The 17,789-nt window shown below is 39.6% G+C and overlaps 1 protein-coding gene across 3 annotated transcripts in view; it reads left to right on the top strand.

Moving 5' to 3' along the window:
- Positions 1–16,117, top strand: part of TPM4 (tropomyosin 4) — a 35,087-nt gene extending 18,970 nt beyond the window's left edge. The window contains exons 4-10 of one of the 3 annotated variants that reach the window (XR_007771385.1): positions 1,097–1,214; positions 2,212–2,282; positions 3,082–3,157; positions 5,174–5,236; positions 5,328–5,397; positions 15,297–15,613; positions 15,906–16,115. Coding sequence is in view for 2 of the 3 variants with exons in the window: in XM_050934022.1 (XP_050789979.1) it covers positions 1,097–1,214; positions 2,212–2,282; positions 3,082–3,157; positions 5,174–5,236; positions 5,328–5,397; positions 9,048–9,130 (481 nt within the window). In the remaining variant the exon portion in view is untranslated. Of the gene's footprint in view, positions 1–1,096; positions 1,215–2,211; positions 2,283–3,081; positions 3,158–5,173; positions 5,237–5,327; positions 5,398–9,047; positions 9,131–15,296 lie in introns of those variants that run through there. The other 2 variants (XM_050934023.1, XM_050934022.1) reach the window with 2 other exon arrangements.
- The last annotated feature ends 1,672 nt before the right edge of the window (positions 16,118–17,789 follow it).

Here is a 17,789-nt window from a genome sequence, read left to right as displayed (position 1 = left end):
TTGTGACTCCACATCTATCCTAAGATGCTAAAGGCCTCCCCCATCAATAGACCACAGAAGAGACTTCCAATGCCTACGGGCCTTGTTGATTAAATTTATGGCAGAGGGTGCGCTGATCAGATATATATCCTTTACCCAAGCATCTCAGGCAGTGGGTATGGGAGTTTGAGACCAGAACACTTATTTCAGAAGAAGGGCTTTTCTTCAACCTGGTGTTTTTGGCTGGATCTGCTATCTGTAAAGGTATTCCAGTTTCTAGAACCAAAGCTGTGCTCTGAATTCTATATGCTTATGAGCCATGGTGGCAGTGACGTTGGAACAGTTTTTATGATGGGGGTGCTGAAAGCCACTGAGCAAAACTGTAAGCCTTGTATATGATGGAAACCACTTCAAGCTATGGGGTGCTGCCACACACCCCAGTCCCTGTAGTTCCAGCACCCTGGCTCTGCAGGCTAGAGTCCAGAAACTTTATTACTTGCCATGAGTTAGGAGGGGAAATGTTGGACCCAACCAATTTTACATTGGCCTTTGATATTATTTTACTCTAATAGTCTACAAACTGCTCCAGGTTTGAGCTCTAAGAAAAAATTTCTCAGCATTTAAACAAAAACCTGGCCTCAATAGTTTGTCTTGAATGAACTAATATTTGTCCCGAGTAAAGCATTTAGCTATTTTGTTTTTAGCTATTTCCTCTTTACCTAATTATTCTAAGGACTACAAACTTGAGTAAGATTTTAAAAAGAAAAGTTCCGCTGGTATCTCTCTAATATGTTTTAATGATACAAGCAAATAAATGTAATCTACTTAAAGTATATTGGGATCTTGCTAAATGGAAGAAGCACAATAAGCTAAGGAAGAATCCTGCATCATTCTATAGCTGCAAGCACTGTTAAGTTCAGACCATCTGATAAGTAGAGATTCATTCCAACTAGTATTATCAGCAACTTTGTTAGCCAGTAAGAACATGATAGATTGGTTTGGGTTCAAGTCACAGTAGTTCAATATTAAGTTCACAACAGGCCTGTTAGGCTAAATGTGCTGACCGGCTTGTAGTAACCCCATCTCTCTGAACAATCCACTTTGTTTCCTTCTACAGAGGTATGAAGGTTATTGAAAACAGAGCAATGAAGGATGAAGAAAAAATGGAAATTCAGGAGATGCAGCTGAAAGAGGCTAAGCATATTGCTGAAGAGGCTGATCGCAAATATGAAGAGGTAAAAATGGTGCTGCAAGGAAGTAGCAGGTGCTGTTTGCTTTGGTGAGAAAGTGATAAAGAAAGTATCTGGAAGAACTTCAAACGGTTTTATAGTCGGTTTAATACTGCACCTCTACCCCGATATAACGTGGTCCTCAGGAGCCAAAAAATCTCACCGCCTTATAGGTGAGAGCGCATTATATCGCGTTCGGTCCGGTCTGGTGTACCAGCAAGAGCCAGTATGCCATGCTGGACTGCACTGGTTTCCCCGGCAGTGATTTAAAGGGCCCGGTGCTCCAGCTGCTGCAGGGAGCCCCGGGCCCTTTAAATCATCACCGGAGCTCCAGCACCGGGACACGGGCGGGGATTTAAAGGACCTGGGGCTCCCCACAGCGGCCGGAGCCTCTGGCCCTTTAAATCACCACCCAAGCCTGGCTGCTGAAGCCCCAGGGCTCTGGCAGCCGGGCTTGGGCGGTGATTTAAAGGGCCTGGGGCTCCACACGAATTCAGATATAATACGGTATAGCAGCGGGGCTTGGATGGTGCTCTAAAGGGCCCGGGGCTCCCCACTGCTTTACTGCGTTATATCCAAATTTGTGTTATATTGGGTCGCGTTCTATCAGGGTAGAGGTGTATTTGTATACGTTCAAGTATACGTAAAGTAGTAGTTCAAGTTTGGAATATATTTTTGTGCACAGCAAGGCCACACAGATGCAGTTCCTAACAGCCTTAGAATTAACATGAAATGAGCTTGTTACATCTTATGCTGCCTAATGCTAGGAACACTGAAAGTCTCTCTGCTTCTGGGGAAGGGATCCTGCATTGAGCTCACTCTCCCTAGCAGCTGATTATAGGGTGTCAAGAGAGCATGGGCCAAATCTCTGTAATGTGTTGTCTATATGTTGCATATCTCCAGACTGGGTCTTGCTTCTAGCCTTTATCTGAGAAGAAACCTGCAGAGACGTGGACCTTTGTGGAAAACAAATAGGGAAAAAATAATTCTCCTCTCTCTGCAGGTTGCGCGTAAACTGGTCATTTTGGAGGGTGAACTAGAGAGAGCCGAGGAACGTGCTGAGGTGTCAGAACTGTGAGTGGCTGTTCAATGGTTCTGCACATATATAAATCATTTTGAAATATCAGACTAGAGATGGAAAGACTTTTTTTTTTTTTAATGGAGATATACCTATCTCCTAGAACTGGAAGGGCCCTTGAAAGGTCATTGAGTCCAGCCCCCTGCCTTCACTAGCAGGACCAAGTGCTGATTTTTGCCCCAGATCCCGAAGTGGCCCCCTGAAGGATTGAACTCACAACCCTGGGTTTAGCAGGCCAATGCTCAAACCACTGAGCTATCCCTCCCCCTGCCCTGAGCCCCCATTGCACCCCGCATGCCTCATGCATGCCAACCCCTTGCCCTGAGCCCCTTCCTGCACACTGCACCCCCTCCCACAGCCTACACTCCCTCCCACACCTCAACCCCCTGCCCTAGCCCTACATTCATGGCCCTGCATACAATTTCCCCACCCAGATGTGGCGCCTGAGTCAAAAGTTTACCCACACTTGGGCTAGACAGACCATTGAGCTGACCCAGTATTGCCATTCTTATGTTCTAATTAAATTCCTGGTACAATTAACAGAAGATACCTGTTCACAGAGGACAGCATGGAGCTCTAAGATTCACGAAAGGCTTATTTGTTCTGCCTGAATTCCTAAAAAGCTATATTTTGCTACAAAAATCTATTAAATACAGTCTGCATAGTATATTTTGGGAAACTGTAAATGCCATGTGTATCTAACAAGTTGGCTCACATTTTACTCATTTAGCCCATTTGAAAACCAAACAGCATAATATATGAAGAACTTATCTGATCACCTTTGTCTTTGTGTAGAAAATGCAGCGACCTTGAAGAAGAACTAAAAAATGTCACTAACAACCTAAAGTCCCTGGAGGCTCAGTCTGAGAAGGTTGGTTCTTCCTGATTAAGAACACAGAATGTTTAAGGTTCGGCAAGGAGAATGAAGAGTTGGTGATACAAGTTTACAGCAATCACAAAAAATAGAGGAATCTGAAAACATGTCATGCTTTTTGTATTAACTGAGGAATTATTGGAGGAATTGGTGTGTAAGGTGAATTTGATGCCAAAAAGTCTTCTGTAGAAAACCAATACATTTGTCTCTGGTAGGGGTCCTAGGACAATCTGACTGGAGATCCAATTGTGTGGAATTAGTCCCTTGTGCTATCAACATATTAGACCCATGGTATGTTACAAGACATACCAATTTACGTAATACTGTGAGGCTATGTTAACTGATACTGAATGATTTCACAAAGTTGTATGGCTGGGGGAGCAGGGGTCAAGCAACTGAAGAGGGAATGAAGCACGGTATTGTATGGGAAGTGTAATCTTACTCATAGACTCAAGGACTGGAAGAGACCTCGAGAGGTCATCGAGTCCAGTCCCCTGCCCTCATGGCAGGACCAAATACTGTCTAGACCATCCCTAATAGACATTTATCTAACCTACTCTTAAATATCTCCAGAGATGGAGATTCCACAACTTCCCTAGGCAATCTATTCCAGTGTTTAACTACCCTGACAGTTAGGAATGTCCAACCTAAATCTCCCTTGCTGCAGTTTAAGCCCATTGCTTCTTGTTCTATCATTGGAGGCTAAGGTGAACAAGTTTTCTCCCTCCTCCTGATGACACCCTTTTAGATACCTGAAAACTGCTATCATGTCCCCTCTCAGTCTTCTCTTTTCCAAACTAAACAAACCCAATTGTTTCAGCCTTCCTTCATAGGTCATGTTCTCAAGACCTTTAATCATTCTTGTTGCTCTTCTCTGGACCCTCTCCAATTTCTCCTGTGCATTGCCCATTTTTCTACTATTTGTAGTTGGGAGCGGGGACTTTTGGGGAGGGAGGCTGATGTATTTTGGTGTATGGGTGTATTTATTAATAGTTAACACCCTAGTAAGAGGGTTTTGGAGTGAACTTTGTATTTCTGGGTTATCCAATACTTGAGTTTTGGGGAATGAAACACTTTCAGGGAAGTCACATGGAGTACAGGGCATTGTTGTGCTAATACTGTCTTAACTCCAAATTACCCACACTTTTTACTTTTGAATCTGTTTGCTGGCATCACTTACAAAGTTCTTCTAGCAGAGAAGATTAATGGGCTAGGAATATATCTCACTCATTACTGAACCTTTTAGAAGTTGTATTATATATAGCTGGATAGGTATACATGTAACTGTACAGAAATTCACATGATCCCTGCCCTGAGGAGCTCACAAGAGTAGTTCAGACATAACTTGTCAAATGATGAGCCATGGTGGATGAAGTATAGAGGAAAAGCAAAGGCAATACAGCTGGTAGGCTGTTTTACAAGAACAACAAAACTGGGGGATGGTAACCAACTTTACATATGCTTCTTGTGTCGTCTGACAATTTAATTCAAGTATCTGGGTACCAGAATGGGCGCAGACACTGAGTAGAGACTAAAGATAGAATTTTAGTCCAAATAACTGACTTTTGATGAGGGGTTTGAAAATAAGTCAGTCAGTGAAGAATAGCCTGTTCCAGGGGGATGAGATAGTTTGAATTACTTCAAGGACATGAGTTTCTTGAGGAGTGTGTGTGTGTGTGTGTGTGTGTGCGCGCACACACACACACTCTCCACTTTTTATTATATGTAAGTGGAGCCATAGTCCAAGGCAAAGAATATATCCCCTAAGCAAAAGACAAGGCATTCAGAATTTTATTCAGACAGTGGGCAAACAAGAAACCTCAGAAAATACAGCAACATGGTTGCATCTGGGAAATGAGATGATAGTTAAGGAAAAGCATTTTAGAACAACAGGAGGCTACCACCTGTTATTAGTCAATGGCTCCTTAACAGTAGCCTAACAAAAAAGTTAAACTGTCTGATGTTTAGTTTTCCTACCAATTTCTTAATAGATTGTTCACCCTGTTTTCACAGTACTCTGAAAAAGAGGATAAATATGAAGAAGAAATCAAGCTTCTCTCTGACAAACTCAAGGAGGTGAGACAATCCATCCCAATGAATTTGCATTTCAGCAGAGATTGTTTCTCATCCAGTATCTAAGATTTTTTTCTGCATAATCTTTTTCCAGGCTGAAACACGTGCTGAGTTTGCAGAAAGAACAGTTGCTAAACTGGAAAAGACTATTGATGATCTGGAAGGTATGAAATTACTTTTGAAATTTACACTGTTTTTACAAGTCCCATCAATTTCAAACTGAGAAACAATAAATTCTAGCACTATGTATTCTCTGTAGATTATGGGGAAAATCTTTATATTACTATAATTACCTGTAACTAGACCATTAAACACAGTTATGCTATAATATTTACTTTTTTCCCCCTCAGTATTTTCCCCTAAAAATTCATCTATTTGGTAGTACTATAGAATCCTCTGAATCTGTGGATGGCCTATTCTCTTGATTAAGAAATTAACACTTAAAATATATCTGAATTCTTAATAGGACAGAATGCTCTACTGAACTTAAGTATAGAATATATAATAGAGTGTTATTAAACACCATTTAATCCCTTGGCATCGGGTGAATGTGTCCCTTGCCTCTATGTAGCTGAATTTATGTTCATTTTGTCCTGATTAAGCCAGTCAGTTGGACTATCATTAGACTAAATCAGTTTTCTCGGAAGAGTTCCAAATAAGTTGTCCCTTATAAACTGAAAGCTATGCATATGAGATTCATACATGTAGACACATTGTTCATTAATGTGCTTTGTTCCTGTAAATTGCTTGAAGAACATAAGAGCATAAGAACGGCCATACTGTGTCAGACCAAAGGTCCATCTTTCCCACAATCCTGTTTTCCGACAGTGGCCAATGCTACGCACCCCAGAGGCTAGGGACACCATCCTGGCTATTAGTCATTGATGGACCTACATTCTTCAAAACTTAGCTCTCTACAGATAAATAGTGATAGTTAATCTGGAGGTGTGCGGGCCACACACTAGTCTGCAGACAGATGGTTGGGTCCAAAAGAAAACTAGATCCAAAACTTCAGGATGATTGAGATTGTATTCCAATAAAAAGGACAGGGTATCAATCCCAGAAGCTGTGCTAGCATCTCTTCTGAATGGAATAGCCACCACTCCTTCCCAGAGATCACATGCAACAAGTAATAGCAAAGCAATGTAAGCAGCAGAAACCATGACTATAGGTGAAAATTAGTGCGGTCAAGCGATTAAAAATAATCACGATTAAACACGCTGTTAAACAATAATAGAATACTATTTATATAAATATTATTGATGTTTTCCACATTTTCAAATATATGGATTTCAATTACAACACAGAATATAAAGTGAACAGTGCTCATTTTATATTTTTTTATTATAAAAAATTCACACTGTAAAAATCAAAAATAGTATTTTTCAATTCACTTAATACAAGTACTGTAGTGCAATCTTCTTATAATGAAAGTTGAACTTACAAATGTAGAATTATGTACAAAAATAACTGCATTCAAAGATAAAACAATGTAAAACTTTAGCACATACAAGTCCACTCAGTCCTACTTCTTGTTTAGCCAATCGCTCAGACAAACAAGTTTGTTTACATTTGCAGGAGATAATATTGCCCACTTCTTGTTTACAATGTCACCTGAAAGTGAGAACATGCATTCTCATGGCACTGTTGTAGCCAGCATCACAAGATATTTACGTGCCAGATGCGCTAAAGATTCACGTGTCCCTTCATCTTCAACCACCATTCCAGAGGACATGCATCCATACTGATAATGGCTTCTGCTTGATAATAATCCAAAGCAGTGCAGATCAACGCACGTTCATTTTCATCATCTGAGTCAGATGCCAGCAGCAGAAGGTTGATTTTCTTTTTTGGTGGTTCGGGTTCTGTAGTTTCTGCATCAGAGTGTTGCTCTTTTAAGACTTCTGAAAGCATGCTCAACACCCCATCCCGATTAGATTTTGGAAGGCACTTCAGATTCTTAAATCTTGGGTTGAGTGTTGTAGCTATCTTTAGAAATCTCACACTGGTACCTTCTTTGTGTTTTGTCAAATTTGCAGTGAAAGTGTTCTTAAAATGAACAACATGCTGAGTCATCATCTGAGACTGCTAGAATATGAAATATATGGCAGAATGTGGGTAAAACAGAGCAGGAGACATACTGAACTCCTTTGGGGAGAACTGTAACAAATTTAATTAATGCATTATTTTTTTAACAAGTTTCATCAGCATGGAAGCAAGTCCTCTGAATGTTGGCCAAAGCATGAAGGGGCATACGAATGTTTAGCAGATCTGGCATGTAAATACCTTGCAATCCTGGCTACAGAAGTGCCATGTGAATGTCTGTTCTCACTTTCAGGTGACATTATAAATAAGAAGCGGGCAGCATTATCTACTGTAAATGTAAACAACCTTATCTATCTTCGCAATTGGGCTGAACGAGAAGTAGGAATGAGTGGACTTGTAGGTTCTAAAGTTTTACATTGTTTTGAGTTACATAAAAAAAAAATCTACATTTATAATTTAAATTTCATGATAAAGAGATTGCACTATAGTACTTGTATGAGGTGAATTGAAAAGTACTATTTCTTTTGTTTATCATTTTTACAGTGCAAATATTTGTAATAAAAAGTATATAACGTGAGAACTATACACTTTGTATTCTGTGTTGTAATTGAAATCAATATATTTGAAAATGTAGAAAAATACATTCAAAAATATTTAACAAATTTCAACTGGTATTCTATTGTTTAACAGTGCGATTTAAACTGTGATTAACTGCAATTCATTTTTGAGTTAATCATGTGACTTAACTGCGATTAATCGACAGCCTTAGTGAAAATACGTATATGTATGGAATCTCATTTCTGAACAGGGTAATTTAACTAATAATCATTTACTCATAGTACTTGCCTATCTATAGCTAGTCAGTAGCTTTGGTGATTACCTGGTGCGTCTTCATCAATATATCTGATTGCCCATTTCTATCAGTTCATTTGAACAACACATTTTCCTACCATTAGTCAGTCGAACTAATTACAAAACTCCCAGTGAAGAAATAAAATCCTTGCTTGGTAATTCTGTGTGGATGATAAAGACAATTTCATAAGTGAGAACAGAATGAGAACCAAAGTTCTCAGTTTAATTCTATATTTACATTTAAAAGTCCCCTGAAGGCAGGAGAGAACGTAACAGATAACCCTGTCTGAAAGGCAGATTGCTCAAATTTCCTGATTACTTCACCGTTGTTCATCGGCTCTGATACGCTTAATATATGTCACATCTGGCAATGGGCAAAAATTAAAGCTAAAGTCATGCAGGTTAGAAGCAGCACCAAAAAAAACAGTTGAGCTGTCCAGAAAATGGGGAATGATGACATGACATTTAGTTGCCAAAGTTCTACTCACCCCTTCTCCTTCAAAAAAGAAGTGATGAAAACTAAAAGCTACTTTTTGCCAACTATTTGCATCCCTGTATACCAACTGTACCTAATCAAGGGGCCATTTTATTTATAGGAATAGAATTTATTTTAAGGTTTGTTATCTGACTCAGTTGTGACCAGTAGGAAGATCTGACTTCTAAATCTTTTCTAAAACTCTACTGAAATTTTTTTTTTTTTTAATAAGAAATTGAAACTCCTGACATTTTGGCAGTTATTACATGTGTATAGCTTCTGCCTTATATTTTAATGTTTTCTTCTCATTTTTATTTTCCACCGTTTATCCTCACTTGCTGCATTCCAACTGTTCTCCATATTCTCTACCATGCATCTCTTGCTGTGGACTGTTACTACATTTCTTGTTGAACATCTTGCCTTGGGCCCTTGGACCTGTAGATGAGCTGTATGCTCAGAAGCTGAAGTACAAAGCTATCAGTGAGGAGCTTGACCACGCTCTCAATGATATGACCTCTTTGTAAATGCATTTCCTCTTTTGGCTTTGCCTTGGTGCACTAAGATTCTGCCTTTAATACTAGTCTCTGAGTAATTCCTAGTACTAGTCTTTCAGTCTTTTTCTGTAAAAACTGAATTAAATAAAACCAAGCTACCTTGATACCTGTACATTCTCTGCTTTTTTTTCTTTTTCATGATTAATGACATAACTAATGTCCTTCTTTTAATTGGTTCTTTCATAACATGTCTGGTCAGATTTTAGCAGAGCCCTGTAATTCTCACTAGGATACTTTCAGGAGAATTAGTTTCATTGTACTCAGGTTGCTTCTTTAAAAACCAAAACCTATCCAGTTGTTAGTTAAAATGTAAGTGACGGGTCACATAACAAAACTGGAAGAAAGTTCAAATAAAGTGGCATGCAGGACAAAATAAAAAATTAATATAAATCCCACCTGTAGCACTCATATTACTTCAGTGGTTACTTATTTCCTGGACAGCAGTGACTATAATGAACGTGCAAACAGGAACTGTGCAAAGACCCAACTTGAGGCAGCAAAAACAGATCCAGAGATACACTTGCTATGCTGTTGATGCCCCTTTGTGTGCTGCATCAAAATAAAACCCACTCACAACATGTGAACTGATGAATGCTGTCATAACTAGTATCTTAAATCAATCAACTACTCCTTGAACAGAATGATTTTAGCTAATTTGTTCCTGTCCAAGCAAATTTGAATCTGATTACAACTTTGAGAGACATTAAATCAAAAGCTTACTTACAATCTGAATATAACACCTATTGTCTGATATTCATTTAATAGTGTCCAGTCATTTATAGATATTTCTATTGATACTTGCATGTTGATTAAGGACAATGTTATGTGGATTGTAAACTGTCTGGAGGATCCCTAAATAACTATTATAAATAACAGTGTCCTGTGTAAAACTACATGGATCTGTTAGGTCTGATCTTATTCATTGCATTCATAGGAGTTTCAGACACCAGTGAAAAGGGAGAAGTAATCCAAAGGAATTTAAAGAAATATCTGTTAACAGCAAGCTAATGCCTCTAATCAGAAAAATCCAAATACTCTTCAGTTTTCAGCTGTGTGCAAATGACACCATGGGAGATAGGTAACAATCCTTCTGCATATAACACCTGGAATATTTTGTTTAGTTCTGAACACTTCATTTAATTGACAAATGTGAGGGACCTCAGCAAGGAAGCTCAGAAAAGATACCTAGAATGGCCAGGAGGTTGAAAAGTAAACTATAAAGAAGTTGAACTATGCATAGTTAGAGCTCTGAATCTGAATGACAACAATGGCCATAGTAGAAGATGGAGATAAGTCTACAGAGTGTGTGAGTGTAAAAACAGGGGATGGAGTGTGAAAATGGGATGAAGAACTATTTAGCATACTAAAAAGGGATTAAATTGAGAAATTGAAATTGAGAAGGGTTTTATCTTGAGTAAGGAACTGTGCCAAATTAAATCTAGTAACTCTAAAAATTCAGCGTATGAGAACACCCTTGTTAAGACTTTAAATGTGCATATCTTGGATTTCTGTTTCAAGAAAAGAAACAAACATTCAGCATATATGTATGACCTTGAATCGGACTCTGTTGGTTTGGCCAAATGCATAGTTCCCATTTTAGATTTGAAGCTAAAAATAAACAACAGTGCTTTTCTGTAAGACAACTAGCATATTTGAACTATTAAGGTATTTTGTGCTATAGTTGAAAAATAATTATAAATTCTACTCTGTTTTCCTGCATGAAGTCTTTATGCCTGATGTCAACAAATAGAGGAAGAAAGAATTATTCAAATAATATATTAGGAAACGATCATGAATAAAAAAAAAAGTAATGCAATATTGTAGTTGAGTTTTGAAAGGCACAATAGTCAGGAAAGCCTTAGAGTTCCTGATGCAAATATAACTCAACCCCCTCACACTTTGTAGATGCTTAAATTTCACACATTGAAATGAGCAACCTGGCCCTAACTTGAGCTGCAGACCATCCCTGGTCATCCAGTCCCAGCTTCTGGCAGTCAGTCAACCTGATTGGCAGAAGCTGGGATTGGATGACCAGGGATGGATCATTCAACAATTGCCCTGGTCTGTTCGCTCCCTCTGAAGCATTTGGCAGTGGCCATCATCAGAGAAAGGATGCAGGGCTAAGTGAACTATTGAGCTAACCCAGTATGGCCATTCTTATTTCTAACCCATACTTCAAACTAAAAGCAACAGAAGTTGTAGATATATCAAATATATACCTTGGACTGACATTGAGATGGAATAGGAGAGACTTGTGGAAAGTTTCTAGGCGATGATAAAAGAGGTAAAAAAACAAGGGTGATGTCATGATAGGGGTCTACTACAGACCATCTAATCAGGAACAAGAGATGGATGAGGCTTTTTTTTAAAAAACAACTAACAAAATCATCCAAAGCACAGGTCTTGGTGGTTATGGGGGACTTCAACTATCCAGACATCTGCTGGGAAAAGAACACAGCAGGGCAAAGATTATCCAACAAGTTCCTGGAATGCACTGGAGACAATTTTTTATTTTGGAAGGTGGAAAAAACTACTAGGGGAGAGGCTGCTCTAGATTTTATTTTGCAAAATAGGAAGGAACTAGTTAAGAATATAAAAGAGGAAGGCAGCTTCGGTGAAAGTGATCATGAAATGATAAGAGTTCAAGATTCTAAGAAATGGTAGGAGGGAAATCAGCACAATAAAGATAATGGATTTCAAAAAGGCAGACTTTAGCAAACTCAGGGAGTTGGTAGGTAAGATCCTATGGGAAGCAAGGCTAAGAGAAAAAATATTTCAAGAGAGTTGGCATTTTTTCCAAGAGACATTCTTAAGGGCACAAGAGCAAACTATTTCAATGCATAGAAAAGATAGGAAGTATAACGACACACACACACACCCTGGCTTAACCAAGAGATCTTCAATAATCTGAAACAAAAAAGAGTCCTACAAAAAGTGGAAATTAGGTCAAATTACAAAGGATGAATATAAACAAACAAGTATGTAGAGAAAAAATTAGAAAGGCCAAGGCACAAAATGAGATTAAATTAGCTAGAGACGAAAACATTCTACAAATATATTAAAAGCAAGAGGAAGGCCAAGGACAGGGTAGTCTTGTTATGTGGTATATCTTGAATTTAGTAATGCTTCTGATACTGTCTTGCATGACTTTCTCATAAACAAACTAGGGAAGTACAACCTAGACGGAGCTACTATAAGGTGGGTGCATAATTGATTGGAAAACCATTCCCAGAGAGTAGTTATCAGTGGTTCACAGTCAAGCTGGAAGGGCATATTAAATGGGGGCCCTCAGGGATCAATTCTGGATCTGGTTCTGTTTAATATTTTCATCAATGATTTAGATAATAGCATAGAGTACAATGATTTAGATAACGGCATAAAGTTTTCAGACAATATCAAGCTAGGACGGGTGGCAAGTGCTTTGGAGAACAGGATTAAATTAAAAATGATCTGGACAAACTGGAGAAATGGTCTGAAGTAAATAGGATGAAATACAATAAGGACAAATGCAAAGTATTCCATTTAGGAAGCAACATTCAGTTGCACACATACCAAATGGGAAACGACGGCCTAGGAAAGAATACTGTGAAAAGAGATATAGGGGTCATAGTGGAACACAAGCTAAATCCAGTCAACAGTGTAACACTGTTGCACACACACACAAAAAAGCAAACATGTATTAGCAGGTGTGTTGTAAGCAAGACACAAGAAGTAATTCTTCTGCTCTACTCTGCACTGATTAGGCATCAACTGAAATACTGTGTCCCATTCTGGGGACCACATTTCAGGAAACATGTGGACAAACTGGAGAAAGTCCAGAGAAGAACAAAAATTATTAAAATTCTAGAAAACATGACCCATGAGGGAACTAAACAAAACCAATGTTTTCAGTCTGCAGAAGAGAAGACTGAGTGGGAACACATGTATATAAAAGGCTGTTACAATGAAGAGGGAGGAAAATTGTTCTCATTAACCTCTGAAAATAAGACAAGAAGCAACGGGCTTAAATTGCAGCAAAGACGGTTTAGGTCGGACATTAGAAAAGCTTCTTAACTGTCACAGTAGTTAAGCACTGGAATAAATTCCCTAAGGAGGCTGTAGAATCTCTGTCATTGGAGATTTTTAAGAGTAGGCTAGACAACCACCTGTCAGGGATGGTCTAGATAATACTTAGTCCTGCCTTGAGTGCAGGGGACTGGACTAGAAGACCTCTTGAGGTCCCTTCCAGTCCTCCAATTCTATGACTAGTGCACTTCTGAAAATTAGGCCCTCTGCTTCTCAGTGTCTAGTTGTAACAGCCTGGTTTGGAACCTTTAGAACCCAATCAGAACTCTGAAGGAACTGTTTTATAAATAAATAATAAATTAGAAAGGGAATCTCTAGCATTATATATGTGTGATCCATACTCCATTTTTCTTTTGCTGTCCTTTTGTAATTGGTGCAATCAAATCCATCAATGCGTGTGATGGCTCTCCCACTAGTACCAATCCCATGAGTGATATTGGGAAATATATGTCAATGGAAGTAGTTGCGATTTTTGTCAGTTCTACATCTAGTGCTAACAATACCTCTAAGGAGTGGTCTGCATGGGGGACAATCAGGAAAGGTGAATCAAGTAAGGCCATGCAGTCATTGTGTGTAACTTAGTATGTTTACCTCCGTCTCCAGGTAGATGTTTTAATTCAAGAGCAATGTAACCTTAGGAGGACTAAGTTACAGGAAATGTAGACCGCTTTAGTCCTGAATGAAAGCATCCACAGGGATTAAATGTACATTATGTGCAGTGACTTCACACCTTTAGCTGACTTGTCTCTACCAGGCCATTTATCAAAATTAAGGCATGTAATTTAGTGTTTAGGAGGAGGAAGGATGTGTCACACTAACTTATGGTTTTTTAGTTAAAATGCCTATTGTCCACATGATACAATTCTTCTATTTAAATGTCCAGTTTTTTACTAAGAGGATAATCCATTTTGAAGGTGGATTAAGTTAACTAAGGAATGAGTTAGTGAAAAATAAGATTTGTGTGGATGCATCTATTTCACATTGACTTGGCAGTCATCCCACTGTTATCTCATACTGTACTGCATGATGCCAGGCCTGATCTGTCTGTTTACCTGTGCATTTTCTACTGTTATTGCATCTTGATCAGATTTTTGCTGTGAGGCCACCACCAAATCTCATTTGTCATGTGTCTGCACTGTCATCCCTTTTGGCACTGTCCAATGTTGATCAGGACTCCAAGTAGGAGAAGGAAGGAAGCTCCTCTGAAAGCCAAGATCTCTTCCTCACACAAAAGTCTGAGGCAGAGTCAAATGAACATGCAGCTCCTGAAAGCCAGGTGGACGTCCAGTCTGATAGACCTGGGGAAGGGACTTCTGCGAGTAAATCTGGTGCTATATTAACTAACTGTATAGAAGGGTTGAATAATTTTTTGTTGTGGATGCCTGCTAGATGCTGCCATTGTGGGCAGATGTGATCTAGGAGCCTCTCTGGGCCTGCTAGCTTGGAAATATCCCCCGGAGTTTTAAACAGCATCTGCACTGGGGAAGCTTAGTTCCATGACTGTTTGCTGCCCATATATATTAATAGCCCATTGGGCTGCCCCCCTTCCCTATACCAAGATGGTCTCCTTTCCCATTCCAGATTCCTCAGTCACTATGCCCTGGACCTCCTCCTAGTCAAGCAGAATTTAAATAAAGGAACACTATAATGTAACCATGTTCACTGAAACAGTAGATGCAGTAAAAATAAGGCAATAAAAACAAAAAAAAAGACACTGTTTTACCATTTGTGCAATGCCCTGAGATTTCAGCTGTCTTAGCATTTTATGAGATACATTTCCCCAAAGTGGGACAGAACAGAGATAAGGCAAGTCAGCCTTGCAGCTATGTTGACCCTGTAAGTTCTGAACAACTACTGCAGAACTCTTCATTTTGCAGTGCATTTGGTGCATGTTGGAGATGCAATAAAGCTGAACTGAAGGCAAACGAAAAACATCTTACCATCTTCAGAGTCACTCCAGACTGGCAAAAGACTACGGAAATGGCATTCTAAAACAGAGGAAAAAGCAACATTTTATCATTGGTGACATGAAAACTGGAATTAGTACAATAACTACTTGTTCTGTTTTCAGTTCCCCTAGCTCTTGCACCTGAAGCCATGTGACTCTAACAGACTGGACTATTATCTACTGTGGATCACGTGACCAATCTCCAGGGCAAGAAAAGAAATATAAAGCAGGAAATGTGGGGTGAGCTGCAGCCAGAGTCCAGAACAAGACCAAGAAGACAGAGGACAGGAGAGGAGTTTTCATTGCAGAGAAGGAGGCCAGAGAAATCACTAGAAGACCATTGAAATGATGAGGCAAACTCTAGGAAACCTCTAGGATTGCAAAACCAGCTCCTTGAACTGATGACAAAGCAGTTTTGCTGGAGACCCTTAGAGTGCCATGTTCCTACCCAACACTACAGTCACATCCCAGACATATCCTGCAGCCTGTGGACAAAACTGCTTCCTGAGAGCAGCACCTGCACGTCCCAGAATTCCATCAGCACTTTCCTCCACACACCACATCCCAGAAGAGTGAAAATACTGAATTTTGGGAACCCACCTTCATCCCCACAACTATAAACAATGGCTTCTGCTCTCACCATTCCACATATGAAGGGAAAGAGCACCCAGAAATCCTGTACAATCATGTTTACTCTGCACTTACACGCAGGCTGTCCACGTATCTGCAGAGTTTAAAAATGAGCATTTTTTCAAAACTCAACATATTTTATTGAGCTTAATTTGCACTGTATTATTGTTTGTTACCAGGGTTACAAATTGGGACAGATTTATTAAATTTATTTTTTTTCATTATTTCATGTTTGTTAAAGTTTTGCTTGACAAAAGCTCAAAGTTTAATAAAATTTTTCAAATCTCAAACACAAAATCAACTTTTAGCAAACTGTCACATGATGCAACTACAAAAGACCAAATCCACACTCTCAAAACAATGAACCCTGGCCGCATAGTATGATTAAAATATTTCAGTTCCTACCTTCAGTTTAGAAGCACAAAGCACCCTTAACCCTGTGGCCCTGGCGACTGGCTGCAGTTTGACGAGGGAAAGCCTCTCTGGCTGTTTGCTTTGCTTTGACAGTCTTTGCACCTCTGACTCCCCCCACATCACTGAAGCTATCTCCTTTCTTTCTGAAAAATACAGTATGCAGTTATTACATGAAGCAGATATTGCTCTGCAGCCTCCATCTTAATTATTAGACAGCAGCAACTTTATTTCAGCCTTCCAAACATATACTCCACTGTCATTCTGCAGGTACTCAGGTATAGTTTAACAGGTTCTTTCTCCTGCCCTGGTGCCTAATAAAAGCCTTTATAAACCAGGTAAGCTGGGTTTCTCAGAATGAGAGGGGGAAAAAATCACAAAACCATCATTATCCATAGTGGTCTTGGAAGCAAAAGTTCAATTTTTCATAAAGGAAAAGAGGCGTGAGTTTCTAAAGATTCTAGCACCAGGGACCTTTCCAGATCACACCACATTAATACTGGTGAACCAACCACTATGATCAATGAGATCTTGGAATACCCTGGAGAAATAGCCCTTTCTATTTATAAACACAGAGGCCTTGTGGAGAGGTTAGGGAATAGACACATAGATCCCATCAACAGCCCCAATACAATTCAGGCACCTTAAGTGTGCAAACTGATAAACTGCACATGGCCAAATATTATTACTCAGTGCTTCAATACCTTCTTCACAGAAGCACATGCCTGCATGACAACAGGCCAACAGTCGACCTGACCTACCAACACCAAATTGCTTAGCTACTGATGAGGAGCAATCAGAGTTGGTGAGCTTCCAGATGGCAATAACCACGCTTCTCCATGGGGAGAGAAGCTTTCCTGTTGCTGTGCAGATCTCTAGGCAGATGGCCTGAACTTCTTTTGCAGATGCTTGTCACCCCAGGCCTGCATCACTATCCCTTCCCACCAGTCACACTATTAGTCTTTACAGATCAGAAATGGCACTGCACTGAGCTGCTCCAGGAAGAGTTCATTCACAAGTAGCTACTCAGTTTCTTCTTCCTTCACCCAAACTGGCTCAGCAGTATGGTGGCTTGCCTACAAAGCAAAAGACATCCAGCAGTGTGATCTCAAACACATGCACAACAGCCTCTGTGACTGTCAGGCCTACAGCATGCAGCACAGATCCCTAGCCCAGTTTGAAAATGGAACAGGCTCACAAAAGCCAGATGAATCATGAGATAAACCAGGAGATGAATTATGGGAATTTGCAAGTTTGAGCCAAATTCCCAGAACTCCAATGGCTTCCTACAGATATCCCACATTCCCACCATGACCCATGAGAAAAGTCTCACACTGCACAGAACCTAACAAAGCACCGTAGGATACTTGTCTAGAATACTGAGCACTTAATCTGAAAAAGTCAGTAAGGCTGTACTCATTTGGAGGGAAATAGGTGACAGCTGGCTACGTGAACACGATTCTTTTGGAACAGTTATTCTGCAATATTAGTGCACATAAACATAATTTACAAAAACCTCCCAGTATAAACATAACCTTAGAATCAGTAAGATGCCAAGACAACGCATTTTAAAGA

Source organism: Gopherus flavomarginatus, chromosome 24, assembly GCF_025201925.1.
Source record: "Gopherus flavomarginatus isolate rGopFla2 chromosome 24, rGopFla2.mat.asm, whole genome shotgun sequence".
In the NCBI taxonomy this organism is placed as follows: domain Eukaryota; kingdom Metazoa; phylum Chordata; order Testudines; family Testudinidae; genus Gopherus; species Gopherus flavomarginatus.
This window is presented reverse-complemented; position numbering and strand designations above follow the sequence as displayed.